Raw genomic sequence first — 13955 nt, 5'->3', positions numbered from 1 at the left:
TTGGGGCTTTTATGAATAATACTGCTGTGAACACTTGTGTACAAGTGTACATGTGAAGGTATATTTTCAGTTCTCTTGGGTATATGCGTGGGAGTAGATTTGCTGGACCATATGTTTAACTTTTGGGGAAACTGCCAAACTGTTTCCTACAGCAGCTGCACCCTTTAACTTTCCCGCCAGTTTCTCCACATCCTCACCAACACTTGTTGTTCATTCTTGTCCTTTTGATTATAACCATCCCAGTAGGTATCATGTGGATGTCTTCTTTGGAGAAATGTCTATTCAGATCACTCACCCATATTTTGATTGTGTTGTCTTTTTATTGTTGAGTTATGAGTTTTTATACATTCTGAATATGAGACCCTTACCAGATGAATGATTTGCAAATACTTTCCCTCATTCTGTGAGTTGCGTCTTCATTCTCTTGAGAGAGTCCTTTGAAGCACAAAAGTTTTTTTATTTTGATGAAGTCTAATTTTCCAATTTTTATTTTGGTTGCTTGTGCTTTTGGAGTCATATCTAAGACCAGTAAGCATTTTAAAGCTTTAGCCTTTGATCAATATTCAAAACATTTCATCGCCCAAGAAATGAAAAAGTGTTATTATCGTCCTCTACGTCCTCTTCTCCGAAAACTCCTGGTCGTGGGCCCAACAGAAGACATCAGCTCATTCATTTCCTAGTTTTGTAAACTATCCCTAGCCATTCCTTCTCAGAGCTCAGACTTTGTCACTGAGGACTCATCACCTTCCTAGGTTTAAAATATATCTGTGGATAAGTTCAGGGGACCGTCCACAGCTGTCCTAGGTAATCTCCTTCTCACCGGGTTTCTGCGAGCCAGGGGTCTGTCCCTGTGTGAGGAGTGTCGATGCTCTCGCCTACGCCTCCTCCTCCTCCACTCACCAAAGAGGCTGCTGCCTCCCCTGCCTCTGCTACACCCCCTCTTCATTCCAAGTCCGGGCATCAGCCAACCTGACCCGTTCTCTTTCAAGACCATTCTCAGAGTTTCTGTTCATTTCACACCTGCACGTAACCTTCCTACCTTTGCCACTTCCCCAACATATCATTCACTTCTGAAATGAGGCGAAGAATATGTCTAAAATATTAAAACGTGTACAAGTCCGTTGCGTGAACATAGAGATGCCAGTCAGCATCAGCCTCTTCAAACCTCGAGGGTGCTCTGGACTCGCCTCGGTGCCGGCAGATCTTTTAAGGGCAAGCAAAACACCTCGGGGAGACCCTGTTGCTCCCATGCCTCAGACCGTGCAGGCCCCTTGTGAACCCGCCCCAGCCTTTCAGCTGCACCTTCCACCCGCCCTGCTGCCTGCAGCTCCAGCCTCCTTCCCCTGAAACTCCCCGTGCTCCTCCTAGCTCCTGACTCCTGCTGCCATAAATGCTCATATCACCCCCCCCACCCCCCGGCCCCCACATTGGTTAACCCCTTCCCTGCCTCCTCTTCAGAAAGCCTGCCCCCCTTATCCCTATGTCTTACCAGGCACTAACATGAGGACAGCAGGCCTTAGCCTGCGGACGTGTCCCTGCCGGAGCACAGGCTTAGTGGGGGCAGGACGGCGCCGTTCTCCTTCTCCCAGTTGCGTGCCCACCACCAGGCTCACATGGGCGCCCAGTACACATTTCTTGAGTGGATGAAAACTTGCGTGAAGGTGGACTTACTCTTTGGAAAGGGCAAAGTCGCTTGATGTCAAGTTTTCGAAGCAGAGTAAGATAACGTACAGAGATCATACACATAGGTCCACGGATATCTGTAGGATTTTGACCATTCTCTAGTTCAGCCCACTCTGTCATTCTTGGTATAGCAATTCTAGCAAAGAATTTCTGTAGGAAAACACGTGTTTTTTTGGAGTGGTACCCCCACCCCCATGAATGGTATGTGTGTCCATGTTGGACTCAAGCTCTTTATTTTTTTTTAATTAATTAATTAATTTAGCTCCGTTGGGTCTGAGTTGCACAGAGATTGTGGCGAGCGGGGGCTACTCTTCGTTTCGGTGCACAGGCTTCTCATTGCGTTGGCTTCTCTTGTTGTGGAGCATGGGCTCTAGGCGAGCAGGCTTCAGTAGTTGTGGCTCGTGGGCTCTAGAGCGCAGGCGCGGTGGTTGTGGTGCACGGGCTTAGGAGCCCCGCAGCATGTGGGATCTTCCCAGACCGGGGATCGAACCCGTGTTCCCTGTATTAGCATGCGGATTCTTAACCACTGCGCCACCAGGGAAGTCCCTGACTCAGGCTCTTTAAATCCCACTTGTCAGAGTTCTCGTGACATTCTGAAAATTTTGAGCTCTAATATTTTGGCCTGTTTCTGGAACTAATAAAAATAGGTAGGGATTTCCCTGGTGTCCTGATGGTTAGGATTCCCGGCTTTCACTGCCGTGGCTCTTTTCAGTCCCTGGTCAGGGAACTGAGATCCCTCACAGCCAGAAAACAATAACAGCAACAACAACAAAAAATAGCTAATATTTTTAGCTAATTAAAAAAAAAAAACCACTAAAAAGAGCACTGGCTCTTTTCTGCTTTCTCTATGTCTGAATCAAATGGACTTTTCTACCCTCATTATCCCTAGCAACCAACATGCCTTTCATATCCGCCTTTGGCTTAAAGAAGCCCGTTCTGTCCTTCCAGTGGGTGAGAAAGGACCCACGTGATTAGTGCTATATTCCATTCTCACCAGATGCTTATTTTTATTGTGAAATATTTTACACATACCAGAAAACATATAACATTTACCGCCCCCATGTGTACCAGCCAGTGTATTTGAGACCCTCCCATGAGCCACCTCCACCCCCACCCCAGAGATAACCCTGGTTAGTTTCACTGCATGTGTGTGCATCCGTCAGTAATATGTTTCACTTGGCCTGGTTTTAAATTTTATGTAAATAGAGTTTCACCATACGTGTCCTCCAGTCACTTGGTTGTTTTCATTGAACGTTGTTTTGAGTTTCATTCATGCTGATACACATCTTTGTAGTTTATTTTCAGTGCTGCATAGTATTCCCCCGTGCAGCTGCGTTCATCAGTGGGTGTCAGGAGGTGCCTCCTTCAAGGCCATTTTGTTGGTGTGAGTATGGTGTCCACTTTTGGGAAATACAGAGAAGGTCTGCAAGAAGGGTTTCAAGGGTCTGCAGCATAACCTCTTTCAAACAGTTCTCTTTTCTCCTTGAATTAAAAAAAAAAATGGAGTTATCCCAAGATAGAAGTTGTTCCAAGATAGAACCTGAGTAAGCAAAAAGAATGAAGTAATTGTTTTTATGAATTTATAAAGTCAGCATGGTCTGTGGGTATGAATGCAGCTTAAACGTATGCACTCAAGTTTCAGTTATAGGTTGACTTTTATACCCATACATAAGTCAGTTGATTTATTCTCGTTTGGAGTTTAACTCCCAACCTTGCACAAGATCATGAACTTAACCCCATGCGTTTTGGAATTTACGATATTAGCTGAAAGCATCGAAGTTAGAAGACCTGGGTTCTAGTCCCAGTTGCACCCGTGAGTAACTGTGACTCTAGAAAAATCACTTGAGCTATTTGAGCATCCATTTCCCCATCAATAACATGGAGACCATGAGACTCACCCCAGCTCATGTGGGTCTAGTGTAAAGGAGGCTGTTGCCTAAAGCACGACACAGGGATTCCCCCTCATTTATCCACCATGTTCTTCCTGGAGGACAAACCCATAAGCCCACATTGGGGATGAGGGGGAACAGGGAATCCACGTTTATGGTGCTTCTCTTGTGTGCTGGGACCTGGGTCCGTGCTTCCTCCTATGATTCTGTCTGTTCTTCCCTCAGCCCTGAGAGCCGATGCCAGCGTCCCCGCCATACGCAGAAGGCAGTTGAGGCTGAAGGCGGGTGCCGGTGGTAGGGGACGAGGCTGGGGTTCAAACACCGACCTGTCTTCCTGCGAAGAGCAAGCTCCTTTCTGACTGTCATGGTGCTGCTGTCATTGCTAAAACTTAAATAATAATCAGAATAAACTTAGGGGGCTTGGGTTTGGATTCTCAGGCTCTTGCAACCCAATAGTTTATCTTGAGGGTTTAGGAAATTTCTCTTGGAGGTTTTTGAGAAAACGTAACCAGTGAAGACATATGGCTTCTTTATTCAAGTGGAGGAATATTGACTAGACAGAGTAGATCACTAAAAATCTCAAAAATATCCAGAAACCAAGATGGATTCCTAGTTAGTAATTCGAATGTTCTCTGAATTGAAGAATCAAGGGGAAGTTTTCTCTTTAAAAGGTCTTCTGTGTGGTATTTAATGAGGTGGTAATTCAGGACAGAATAGAAGTTTCCGTTTGTTAGTGGACTTGCTGAGAGCAGAAGGGCAATGGCTGGTATTGAAACAGGTATTGGATGTGTGACCAGGTGCCTCCGTGCCTACCTGCTTCCGGTCAAAGGTCACTGATCATCTTCTGCCCGGTATTAACTTCAGCATTCAGTTCATATCTTTTTTTTTATAAATTAATTAATTTATTTACTTATTTATTTATTTTATTGGCTGTGTTGGGTCTTTTTTTGCTGTTCACGGGCTTTCTTTAGTTGTGGTGAGTGGTGGCTACTCTACGTTGTGGTGCGCAGGCTCCTCATTGCCGTGGCTTCTCTTGTTGCAGAGCGCAGGCTTAGGCACGTGGGCTTCAGTAGGTGCAGCACATGGGCTCAATAGTTGTGGCTCACGGGCTCTAAAGCGCAGGCTCAATAGTTGTGGCGCACGGGCTTAGTTGCTCCGCAGCATGTGGGATCTTCCTACAGCAGGGATCGAACCCGTGTCCCCTGCGGATTGGCAGGCAGATTCGTAACCACTGTGCCACCTAGGAAGCCCCAGTTCATATCTTAACGTGTCTTACACGTGAGGGGACGAACTTATAAAGCCTTTGATGTCGGAATTATAAATGCCTTTTTTTAAATTTCACAATTATTTTCTTTTTTTTTTTTAATTTATTTATTTTATTTATTTATTGGCTGCATTGGGTCTTCGTTGTTGCACATGGGCTTTTCTCTAGTTGCTGAGAGCAGGGGCTACTCTACGTTGTGGTGCACGGGCTCCTCATAGCCGTGGCTTCTCTTGTTGCGGAGCACGGGCTGTAGGCATGTGGGCTTCAACAGTTGTGTCACACGGGCTCAATAGTTGTGGCTCACAGGCTGTAGAGCACAGGCTCAATAGTTGTGGCGCACGGGCTTAGTTGCTCCGTGGCATGTGGAATCTTCCCAGAGCAGGGCTTGAACCGGTGTCCCCTACATTGGCAGGCAGATTCTTAACCACTGCGCCACCAGGGAAGTCCTATATATGCCTTTTTGAATAGGAAGCAACTAGCATTGAAGCCCTAAGGATGTTAGGTGAGAAAAATGTCAGAAGACACTGCTGCTAGTTAGTTGCCCTTAGTAGTAGTTCTAACAAATTCAGTTAAGATCCCAGAGCTACATTTTCTAAAGCTACTTTAAAAAAAAAAAAAAAAACCCACACAGGATTTTTGGCATGCCTGAGCTCCTTGGCTGTTTCTGAACGGTGCCAGAATTGGGGTGATGTTTGTTTTCTCTTTGTCATGGTGTCTACGTGCCCTGGCTTGGGCTGAGAGTAAAAATGCGTTTGACGACCTCCTGGTCTCACCGCGGTTCCTAACGGATGTTTGTCTGAATGACGACACCCAGTTCTGCCCAGCGTAGCCCAGCCTGTGGTGGAGAGTGTCTGCTCTGCGTGGCAGCCGGGGAACCTTCTGGGAAGCAAACCCTTGCTCCTCAACCCTTCCTCCTGGAGGACCCCATTCTGGAAGCACCTTTTGTGCTCGGTCTCCTATGGTGCCTCCACTGAGGAGTCAGACCATAAATATTTATTGTACCTGAGACTCTCAAAGCTGGATTATTAACCCCGAGAGCCCAGTGCTGGGTTTGCTCTCAGGAGCCGAGATCTCTCAGCCTTGACAGGGACAAGCTTATGGACAACAGGAGAGTGTCACTCAGGATGGGGCTGCCGGGCCACCCTGCAGGTCCCGTAAGTGGTGTGTACGCGCCATCCCTTTGTGGTGGTTGGTGAGCTCGGTCAGCGTCGCATCCACCCCTCCAGATGTGTGGCCTCTGCTGTGTCTTAAGCACAGCGCATCCTCACGTCCGAGCACTGTGTGCGGGTGTCTAGGAGCAGCGGGGCCTCAGGACCCAGCAGGATGGGCCTGCAGAGGCCGCGAGCAGGCTGCGCTGAAAGGGGGCTGGGAAGGGGCACGGACAGGGCCCCAGGCTCAGGTGGTCGTCAGCCGTAAGTTGAGCTCAGCCCTTTGAGTAATTTGTCACGCCTGGCTCAGCCCCTGCTGGGCCCACACGTGCCAGCTCAGTGTCACAGCGCCTGTCCGCCAGCCGGCCGCCCAGGCCTAGCGTCCTGCTGTTTAAGGCCCAGCGGCTCGGAGGGCCACGCTCGGTGACAGCCAAGTGCTGTGCAGAATAAGCGTGTTCATAATGAGACGTGAATGGCATTAGCGGGTCCCTCCAGGCCCGGGCAGCCTGTCCGGGAAGGCACGTCACCCGGAGTTCAGCCCGCGGTGGAGGCTCACGCGGCCCAGGCCTCAGGCTGCTGTGACCGTCTCTGTAAACCATCATCCATCATCGGGAGGGCCACTTTTGAACCTTTAAACTCACGTTCGCTTTAGAAGTTGCATAGAGCCAGCCTGCGGACAAATTCTGGAATAGTGCAGCCCAGGAGAGCTTTCCTGCCGTGGCCGTGTCCCATATCTGCACAGTCCAGGCCGGTGGTCCCTGGCCACTCGTGGCTGTGCATGGTCGAAATACAGCGAGTGGGACAGAAGAACCGAATTTCTCTTTATTTTTATTAATTTAAATTTCAGTGTAGATGGCCACCTGCAGCTCGTGGCTACTGTGTTTCACAGCCAGCCCTAGAATGCCTCTGGTCTCCTCACAGGGTGAAAACCTTTCCCTGAATGTCATTAAAGGAACAGGAGGAAGAGCCTGTCCCGGGAACTTCGTGAGCATCCTTTGCCAGAAGAAAGTAGAAAAATATTCTCCTCTTTTAAAATGCCTGCTTATTGACAGCTCAGTGGAAGGGCATAATTTTCCCCAACTTACATTTTTAAAAGAGGCCATTTTGAAAAGATAGTTTTAAAATATAGTGAGAAATGCTAGAATTACTTTTGCCCTTCTGGAGCTACAAATAATAAACTGGCGGTGACCCGCATTCCCTGTGTTCCTTGAGAATTTGCACAATTTTCGAAACGACTAAAACACATCTCTCAACTTTTGCGTTGATCGCGAGGAAGGGGGGGAATGAGACATCACACCGACTCCCCCCGGCGTTAATTCATAAAACGCTACGTGTGGCGCCTCCATCCGCTGTCGAATTGTCCTGACGTTATCCTGTTATTGGAAGGCGTGATTCACCTTCCGAGGAAACAGAAGCCACACACAAAAGGGGAAGATTTGCTTTCTGCCCTGTGAAAGGCTGCCACACGCAGGGGTCCTATTAAGACAGCTGGAAAGTTGCTTCAGTGTGTTACGCTTGTAAGTTTTATTGGTGACTGGTTTTTGATTACACATTTGAATGTGTGTGCTCCAGACTGCAGTTTTAATTAAAAGGCAATAGTCTTTCTTTCTTTTTTTTTTTTTTTTTAATATTGCACTGTGTGCTCCCTGCTAGATTCTCCCCACATATTAGTTCTTGTTTTCTAGTGCTCGTGGCCTATCTTGGCTTGAGGCTCTGGTGCCCTTCAGAGCCTACCTTCCTGGCCTTCCCTCTTCCCTGTGGTCTTATGTTTTAAGTGTACATCACCAATTCTTGCTTGGAATATCTGTTCATTTTATCAGTAGTCTGAGAAGAGCATTTCATCCACGGAACTAAGAAGGGACGATGGTCCAGCGCTGTCCCATGGTTGTGGATGGAGACGGATGCAGCTGCAACCAATGTCTCTGTTTTTGTTTGTTCGAATCCAGTTGATGACCTTTTGCTATGACTCTGTAACTCTTGGTTTACGTATTTTTTTCAGTGATACTAGTTTGGGTGCTATTGAAGTCTAAGAGAAACTTAGGCCTCCAAATCGGAACATTCTCATGAATTGTGACTAATATTTAATCTCTTACAGGATGTTTAAGAACTTGCAAGGTACCTTTTTCCCACACAAGTGTAGAAGGTGCGTGATTGTGCTTAAAACCAAGTGAACTCTGTCACTGTTCCGCGTGTCATTCTGCACGTGCACTCGTTTCCTTAACCAACTCCTGCAGCTACGAGGAGAGAGCTCTGTATCTTGAAGCAATAATCCAGAACCACCGCGAAGTCATGACATTTGAGGATTTCACAGCCCAGGTCTTCTCTCCGTCTCCCAGCTACTCGGTCAGCGGAACTGGTAAGTGGCCACTTTATTCTCCCCTTGCCCCCTCCAAACGCTGCAGCCGCAAATGTACACCTGTTTTTCACAGATAAATGCTCACAAATTTAAGAAGCGCATTCTCCCCCTGAATCCACTAATGAATATCAAAAGGAGTGATGACATTCATTCTAATTTGTTTTGTATCCGAGCCATCCGCCCGGTCCTTTTCTCCCGCCATCCTGTTAACCTCCGTATCCAGTGAGGTTAATGAACTTGTTCTCCGTCATGTGCTCCGGCTCATTCGGGAGTGTGGGTTTCTTGTTGAGCTGGGAATATGTTGTTTAAGAGAGATGCCCAAATCAGTGCTTACTTATCAAAAAAGAGTTCCTCACAGTCGAAGCCGTTGCTACTAATGCTAAATGGGGATTATGCTGCTGAGATGCTCGGGTCAGGGATTAATGCGGGAGCAGTGGGAGGACGGTGTCCCCTGGCCGTGGTGACAGCAGCGCGGCAAGCTCACTTTCTCTCTGGAGTGGTCTGCGTCCCAGGGACCAGCCGCCGAGAGCAGCACCTGGTGTGGACCTGCTCAGACACTGGCTTACAATCACTTTCACTTATTAGGCCAGTGGAAGATTTGGAAAATGTTGTTTTTAGGTTTTTCTCTTTTATATTTCCAATTTAGAAAAAAAAAAGTGTGCTGGCACTTAAACTGATGATATGATTACTGTGGGGTTTTTTTTCCCAAAGAATAGAATGACTTGTAAATTTCTGTATGTAATTACAGATTAATTGCCTTTCAGAAAGCAAATGGGGTATTGAGTCAATGCACGTTGAAATCCTGGATGAGGGGCTTCCTTCTTCTTCCACTGGGGCAGGCACAAGTGTTAGAGGCCCTAATAGATTTCTAACCTGTGTCAGTTGCCTCTGATCGCCGCCTGGCTTCTCCCATCCTGACTTGTTAACAAATATCTTACACACAAAGTGAAAAAAATTAAATTCGGTGAAATAAATCACTTACAAATAAAATCAGCCATGCATCATTGTTGAACATCGCTGGCTCCCGTCCTGGCCTCCCTGAGCTTTGTTGGGAGATAAGAGGGAGAGGCTGGCCCCGCACGGGAGCCAGGAGCAGCAGGCAGAAGGCCTGGGAGATAAGCGCCTCGGAGGTGCGGGAGCCCTGAGATTTACATAATCACGCCTCTGCTTCCCGGCGAGGCGTCCAGAAACACAGGGATGGCCTCTATTGATCTTTGTTGAACTGGAATACTAAGCAACATGAGAAAAGCATATAACTTAAAGCTTTGATTAATGTTTCTTACATTAAAAAACTAGAGCAGCTGTGAATTGAATTCTTTTATACACTCTGCCAACATTCTATCTAAAATCAAAAAAAAAAAAAAATCAGTTTCAAGGGAAATGAAGATTTCATACCCAGTCTGGGTAGAGGTTTTAAATCACTTCTAATTTTTAGGTGAGAGAACATGAAGGATCTATAGCAAAGCTAGTTTTTTAAAGATCTCATTCAGCTTTTTCCCATCCTTATGAAGTTCTGGGACTGAATTTTTTAGTGCAGAGTTGTTTTCTTTTAAAATCTCGAGAAAGCTTTTTGTTTTTTAAAATTAAAAGAAATTAAATCATAACTTGATGTCTCCATTTCTTCGCTGTTATATTCTTAAGGCTCTTTATTAAGATGTTATTGAAACAAACATTGATGAACTTCATTTTCTATGTATCTTTTAGCCTCTATATAAATTAATTTCATCTTTCCCAAAAGTTCATAATTATTTAAACCAGTTCAAATGAGTCTGTGTGTAGCTAACATCATAAGTAGGCCTTTAGGAGTGATTTGGGGTTTTTAAGACCTGCTGTTTGGAGACAGGCTGCTTTAAGAATGTGGTATTCGCTGAAGTCACTGAACAGATAAAGGTTCTGACAGCTCGTTAAGAGTGGGTATCAGGGGACTTCCCTGGTAGTGCAGTAATTAAGAAGCCGCCTGCCAGTGCAGGGGACATGGGTTCGATCCCTGGCCCGGGAAGATCCCACATGCCATGGAGTGACTAAGCTCATGAGCCACAACGGCTGAGCCCACGTGCTGCAACTACTGAAGCCGGCGTCCAGAGCCCATGCTTTGCAGCAAGAGAAGCCGTTGCAGTGAGAGGCCCACATACCGCAACAAAGAGTAACCCCCGCTCACCGCAACTTGAGAAAGCCTGTGAGCAGAGCAACAAAGACCCAACACAGCCAAATAAATAAATAAAATAAAATAAAAATTAAAAAAAAAAGAGTGGGCATCAGAACCTGTACTAAAGGAACGTGAAACCAAAGATAAGATATCAAGACAAATACCGGTCTCTCCCCTTTTCAGATTATCAACATCAGCATCACATGTCATAACACGCGGGGCTCAGGGTATTCCGTGTGGAGTGATAACAGTTTTCTATGCATGTCGCACGAATCCATGAATGCGGTTTTAAGTCTGGGCGTAACGTTCTCTTTCACCGCTTTGCGTATCTGCTCACAGCAAGCATCAGGAAGGAGCTAGAAATGAACCTGGTTTACCCTGGAATCTGGGGGGCCCATTTCCGTCCCATTTACAGGCCCACGTTCAGAACCACATCCTCATTTACAGACCAGTTTTGCTTTGAGGAACCCCTGTTCCTGTCTGTTACCACCTTGATGGATGAAAACATTTTTCACCTACTCACAGTGTTTTATTTTCGTGGGACAAGTACAGTCAAACCCAGATGAGCCAGCCAGCTTAAACTAAGAAATTGAGGTGAGGTCTGTTCTTCCAAGCGACAAGCCAGCTGGAAAAATTGACCCTGAGCGGCTTAAGCTCCCACAGCGCTCTTAGGATCCGATCAGACCATCTCGGCAGCGGTGTCGTCAGAGCCGGGCCTCAGGCCCCCGCGCACAGGCACAATCTGGGGAACTCGGGGCTCAAATCTTCTTTGTATCCTTGCAGCAGGACCTTGTGGTCAAGCACAGGGACAGTGGCCTGAACCCTGTATTTGGCCTACATTGTATTTTGCAGCAGGCAACCCTCTTTCTAGAGGGAAGGCCTCCAAGATCAGCCTTTGAGTCCGAGGTGTAAGTGAAGGCGTGCTCGTTGAGGGGGGCTGGGGGGGGGGGCGGTGCTGTGCCCGAGGACGCTGCCCTGGGAAATGCCCACCGCCTCCCTAAGGCTCCCTGCCCCAGAGCTGCCGCCCGGCACCCAGGGCAGTGCAGAGGGGCATTTGGACTCGCTGTGGACCACGGATGAGGACGTGGGGTCTTCTATTGTTAGGCTAATAGGTGGGTGCTCAGCTTATTAAAAGAGGTTCAAAAAAGCTATTTCCCCAGTCAGGAAAAATATTTTAACACCCCTCATCCCGCATCTATCCCGCCCATCACTCATGTTGCTAATGCCCAGAGCATAAAAGGTATCTGAGCTGACTTACCACCCAGCTCTGGAGTTGGCATCCCTTTTGACTCCTTCCTTATTGACCAGCAATTTCTAAAAGGTGGCCAGGGATAAAATTCGGGCTGCAATGAACACACACATGCATATATGCACATATATATGTTCTATGCGTGTATTTATATGGGCATTTCACACACACACACTGGGGTGAGGGACTAAGTTTGTGTTTTCAAGCATGTTTCCAGGCAAGGGGGTGGCAGAGAGGCCTTTAAAGGGTTAACTGGAAGGGGAGGGACTGATGTAATCACTGCAGCTCACAGCCAAGTGCATCTGTTCACCATGAGGTCATTCTTCTGCATGCTAATGATTTGGAAAATCACGTCTAATGCTTGACATTATCGGAAAGGCTATAAATAGTACAAATCTTTACTTTTTGGAAGCTGCTCTTATAAACTAAAGGAGGAAAAAAAAGAAACTTTAGCTTGGACTTGAGGTGTTTTTTTTTCCCCCAAAACCACTTTAAAGATGGTGTCTGGACCTTAAGATCTTGGTGGAATCCACTTGTGTCTATTGATAAATGATCCCCAGGTCTCTATGACAGTCACAGCTAGCAGTTTGGGGGTGAAGGACTATTGCTTAATATCTGACTGTAGCATTTTCAAGTACCTGGCTCAGAAGTTGACCGAGATGGGTTTTTTGCAAAGAATGCCTAAAACCAGGTTAAACGAGGGGTTCTTCTCCGGAAACGTGAACAGACGGCGTTTGCTGAAGGCCTTTCGTCTTTAATGTTGCTGTCCGGGGCCAGCAGAGGGAGCACAGATCTTTGTTTACTTGTCAGCCCTGCATAAACACATCTGATTTCTCCAAGATCTGGTCACAAGCGTTTCCTCCTTCACGACAGGCTGGATTGTAAAGGCTCCAGGATTCAGAGCAAGTGGGAGGAAATTCCTCACCAGTCCCCGTCAGACTCTGCCACTTTTCATGTAGGTCATATTTGGAGCTTACGCCAGATGAGTCTGAGTCGGTCTCAGGCTGCTACCACCACTGCAGCTACTGTGCAGAAAGGCAGGCTTTCACCTGCACACCCAGGATGGTGCAGGCGCCCTCCTGGAAAGGCTCATTGTGTTCACCTACCTAGTGAGAAAGACGTGTCCTTCTCTACAGTAGAATCACTGCTTTCAGTTCGCAGAAGGTATCCGAAGACCTGCCTGGGGCCACTGGGTCATAATGGTGGCCAGTACAACGTCCTCGAGAGACTGCAGGCGTGGAACACATCGGCCCCAAAGTGAACCTGGCCTGTGGAGGCTACACAAACTGCTGGCCCACCTACCGTCACCTGGAGGAGGGGGCTGCACCCAGCTCTCACTTGCTAAGACCCCCTAAGCCCTAGGTGGGGGTGCACGTGCCGGGACGTGGCAGTTAGTCCTTCTGCAGTGACCCCACTATGGCCATTCGCTGGGCAGTAAGCCATTAAGTCAGTCCTCAGAAACAGCACAAGGTGGAACTGACCCCAGCCCCCAAAGATGAAGGTTTTTGCCCATCGGATAAGGGTGGTCATTTACAGATTCATTTGGTATGTCTCCCTCTTTCCTTCCCTTCCTCCCTGTAAAAGTGGTCTGAATAAGGTTTTACGGGATAGCACGTCTTAGGTATTCGCCTTCCTCATAAATTTGCTGAAACCAGCCAAGAGCATCGTAGAGCGTGGAGCTGGAAGAGGCCTCTGGAGACCCCACATCCAGCGCCTCACATTCTGATTAGCTGCAGACCAGCTGTGAGGGCTGACACCAGGGGGCACCAGCCCCTGCCCCTCCACCCTCTTCTCTTCGCGGTGGGGTCAGCGCGCGTCAGGACAGCATCCCAGGCTCAGAGGGTGACCACTATCTTTCCAAATAGGCTGTCACCTAACACTGGTTGTCAGTGACACTGGTCACAGAGCTCCTGACCAGCCGATGAGAAAGGAGTTTTTCCATCTAAACAACCCATGCAGCCTCTCTGGGAGGAGAGGAGGGAACACTGTCTCAATGTGTCTTTTTGAACCGAGCCTGCTCGGGAAAGCTCTTCCTCCCTCATTGTGGTCCTTCAGGAAGATGACAGTGGCATTTGGGAAAGATGTTGCCATGACGGCAGGATCTGGGGTCCCCAGCACGTGCTGTGTGGTGCTGTGGGTTCTGCTCATCGCTGTCACGGTGGCGGTTTCTGCGTTCGTTGGTCAGCACGCTTGTGGGCCCATGACGGTCTGCAGGGTCAT

At 47.6% G+C, this 13955-nt stretch overlaps 1 protein-coding gene across 4 annotated transcripts in view; it reads left to right on the top strand.

The window, feature by feature from the left end:
- The window catches only part of RALGAPA2 (Ral GTPase activating protein catalytic subunit alpha 2), a 285849-nt gene that overhangs the window by 255441 nt on the left and 16453 nt on the right, over positions 1-13955 (top strand). For all 4 annotated transcript variants that reach the window (XM_057703254.1, XM_057703256.1, XM_057703257.1 and 1 more), the window contains one exon: positions 8219-8340. In XM_057703254.1, the coding sequence (XP_057559237.1) occupies positions 8219-8340 (122 nt within the window). The remainder of the gene's footprint in view (positions 1-8218; positions 8341-13955) is intronic.

The sequence above is a fragment of the Hippopotamus amphibius genome, chromosome 12, assembly GCF_030028045.1.
Source record: "Hippopotamus amphibius kiboko isolate mHipAmp2 chromosome 12, mHipAmp2.hap2, whole genome shotgun sequence".
NCBI lineage: Eukaryota > Metazoa > Chordata > Mammalia > Artiodactyla > Hippopotamidae > Hippopotamus > Hippopotamus amphibius.
The sequence above is the reverse complement of the archived record's forward strand: the minus strand, read 5'-3'. Positions and strand labels throughout refer to the sequence as shown.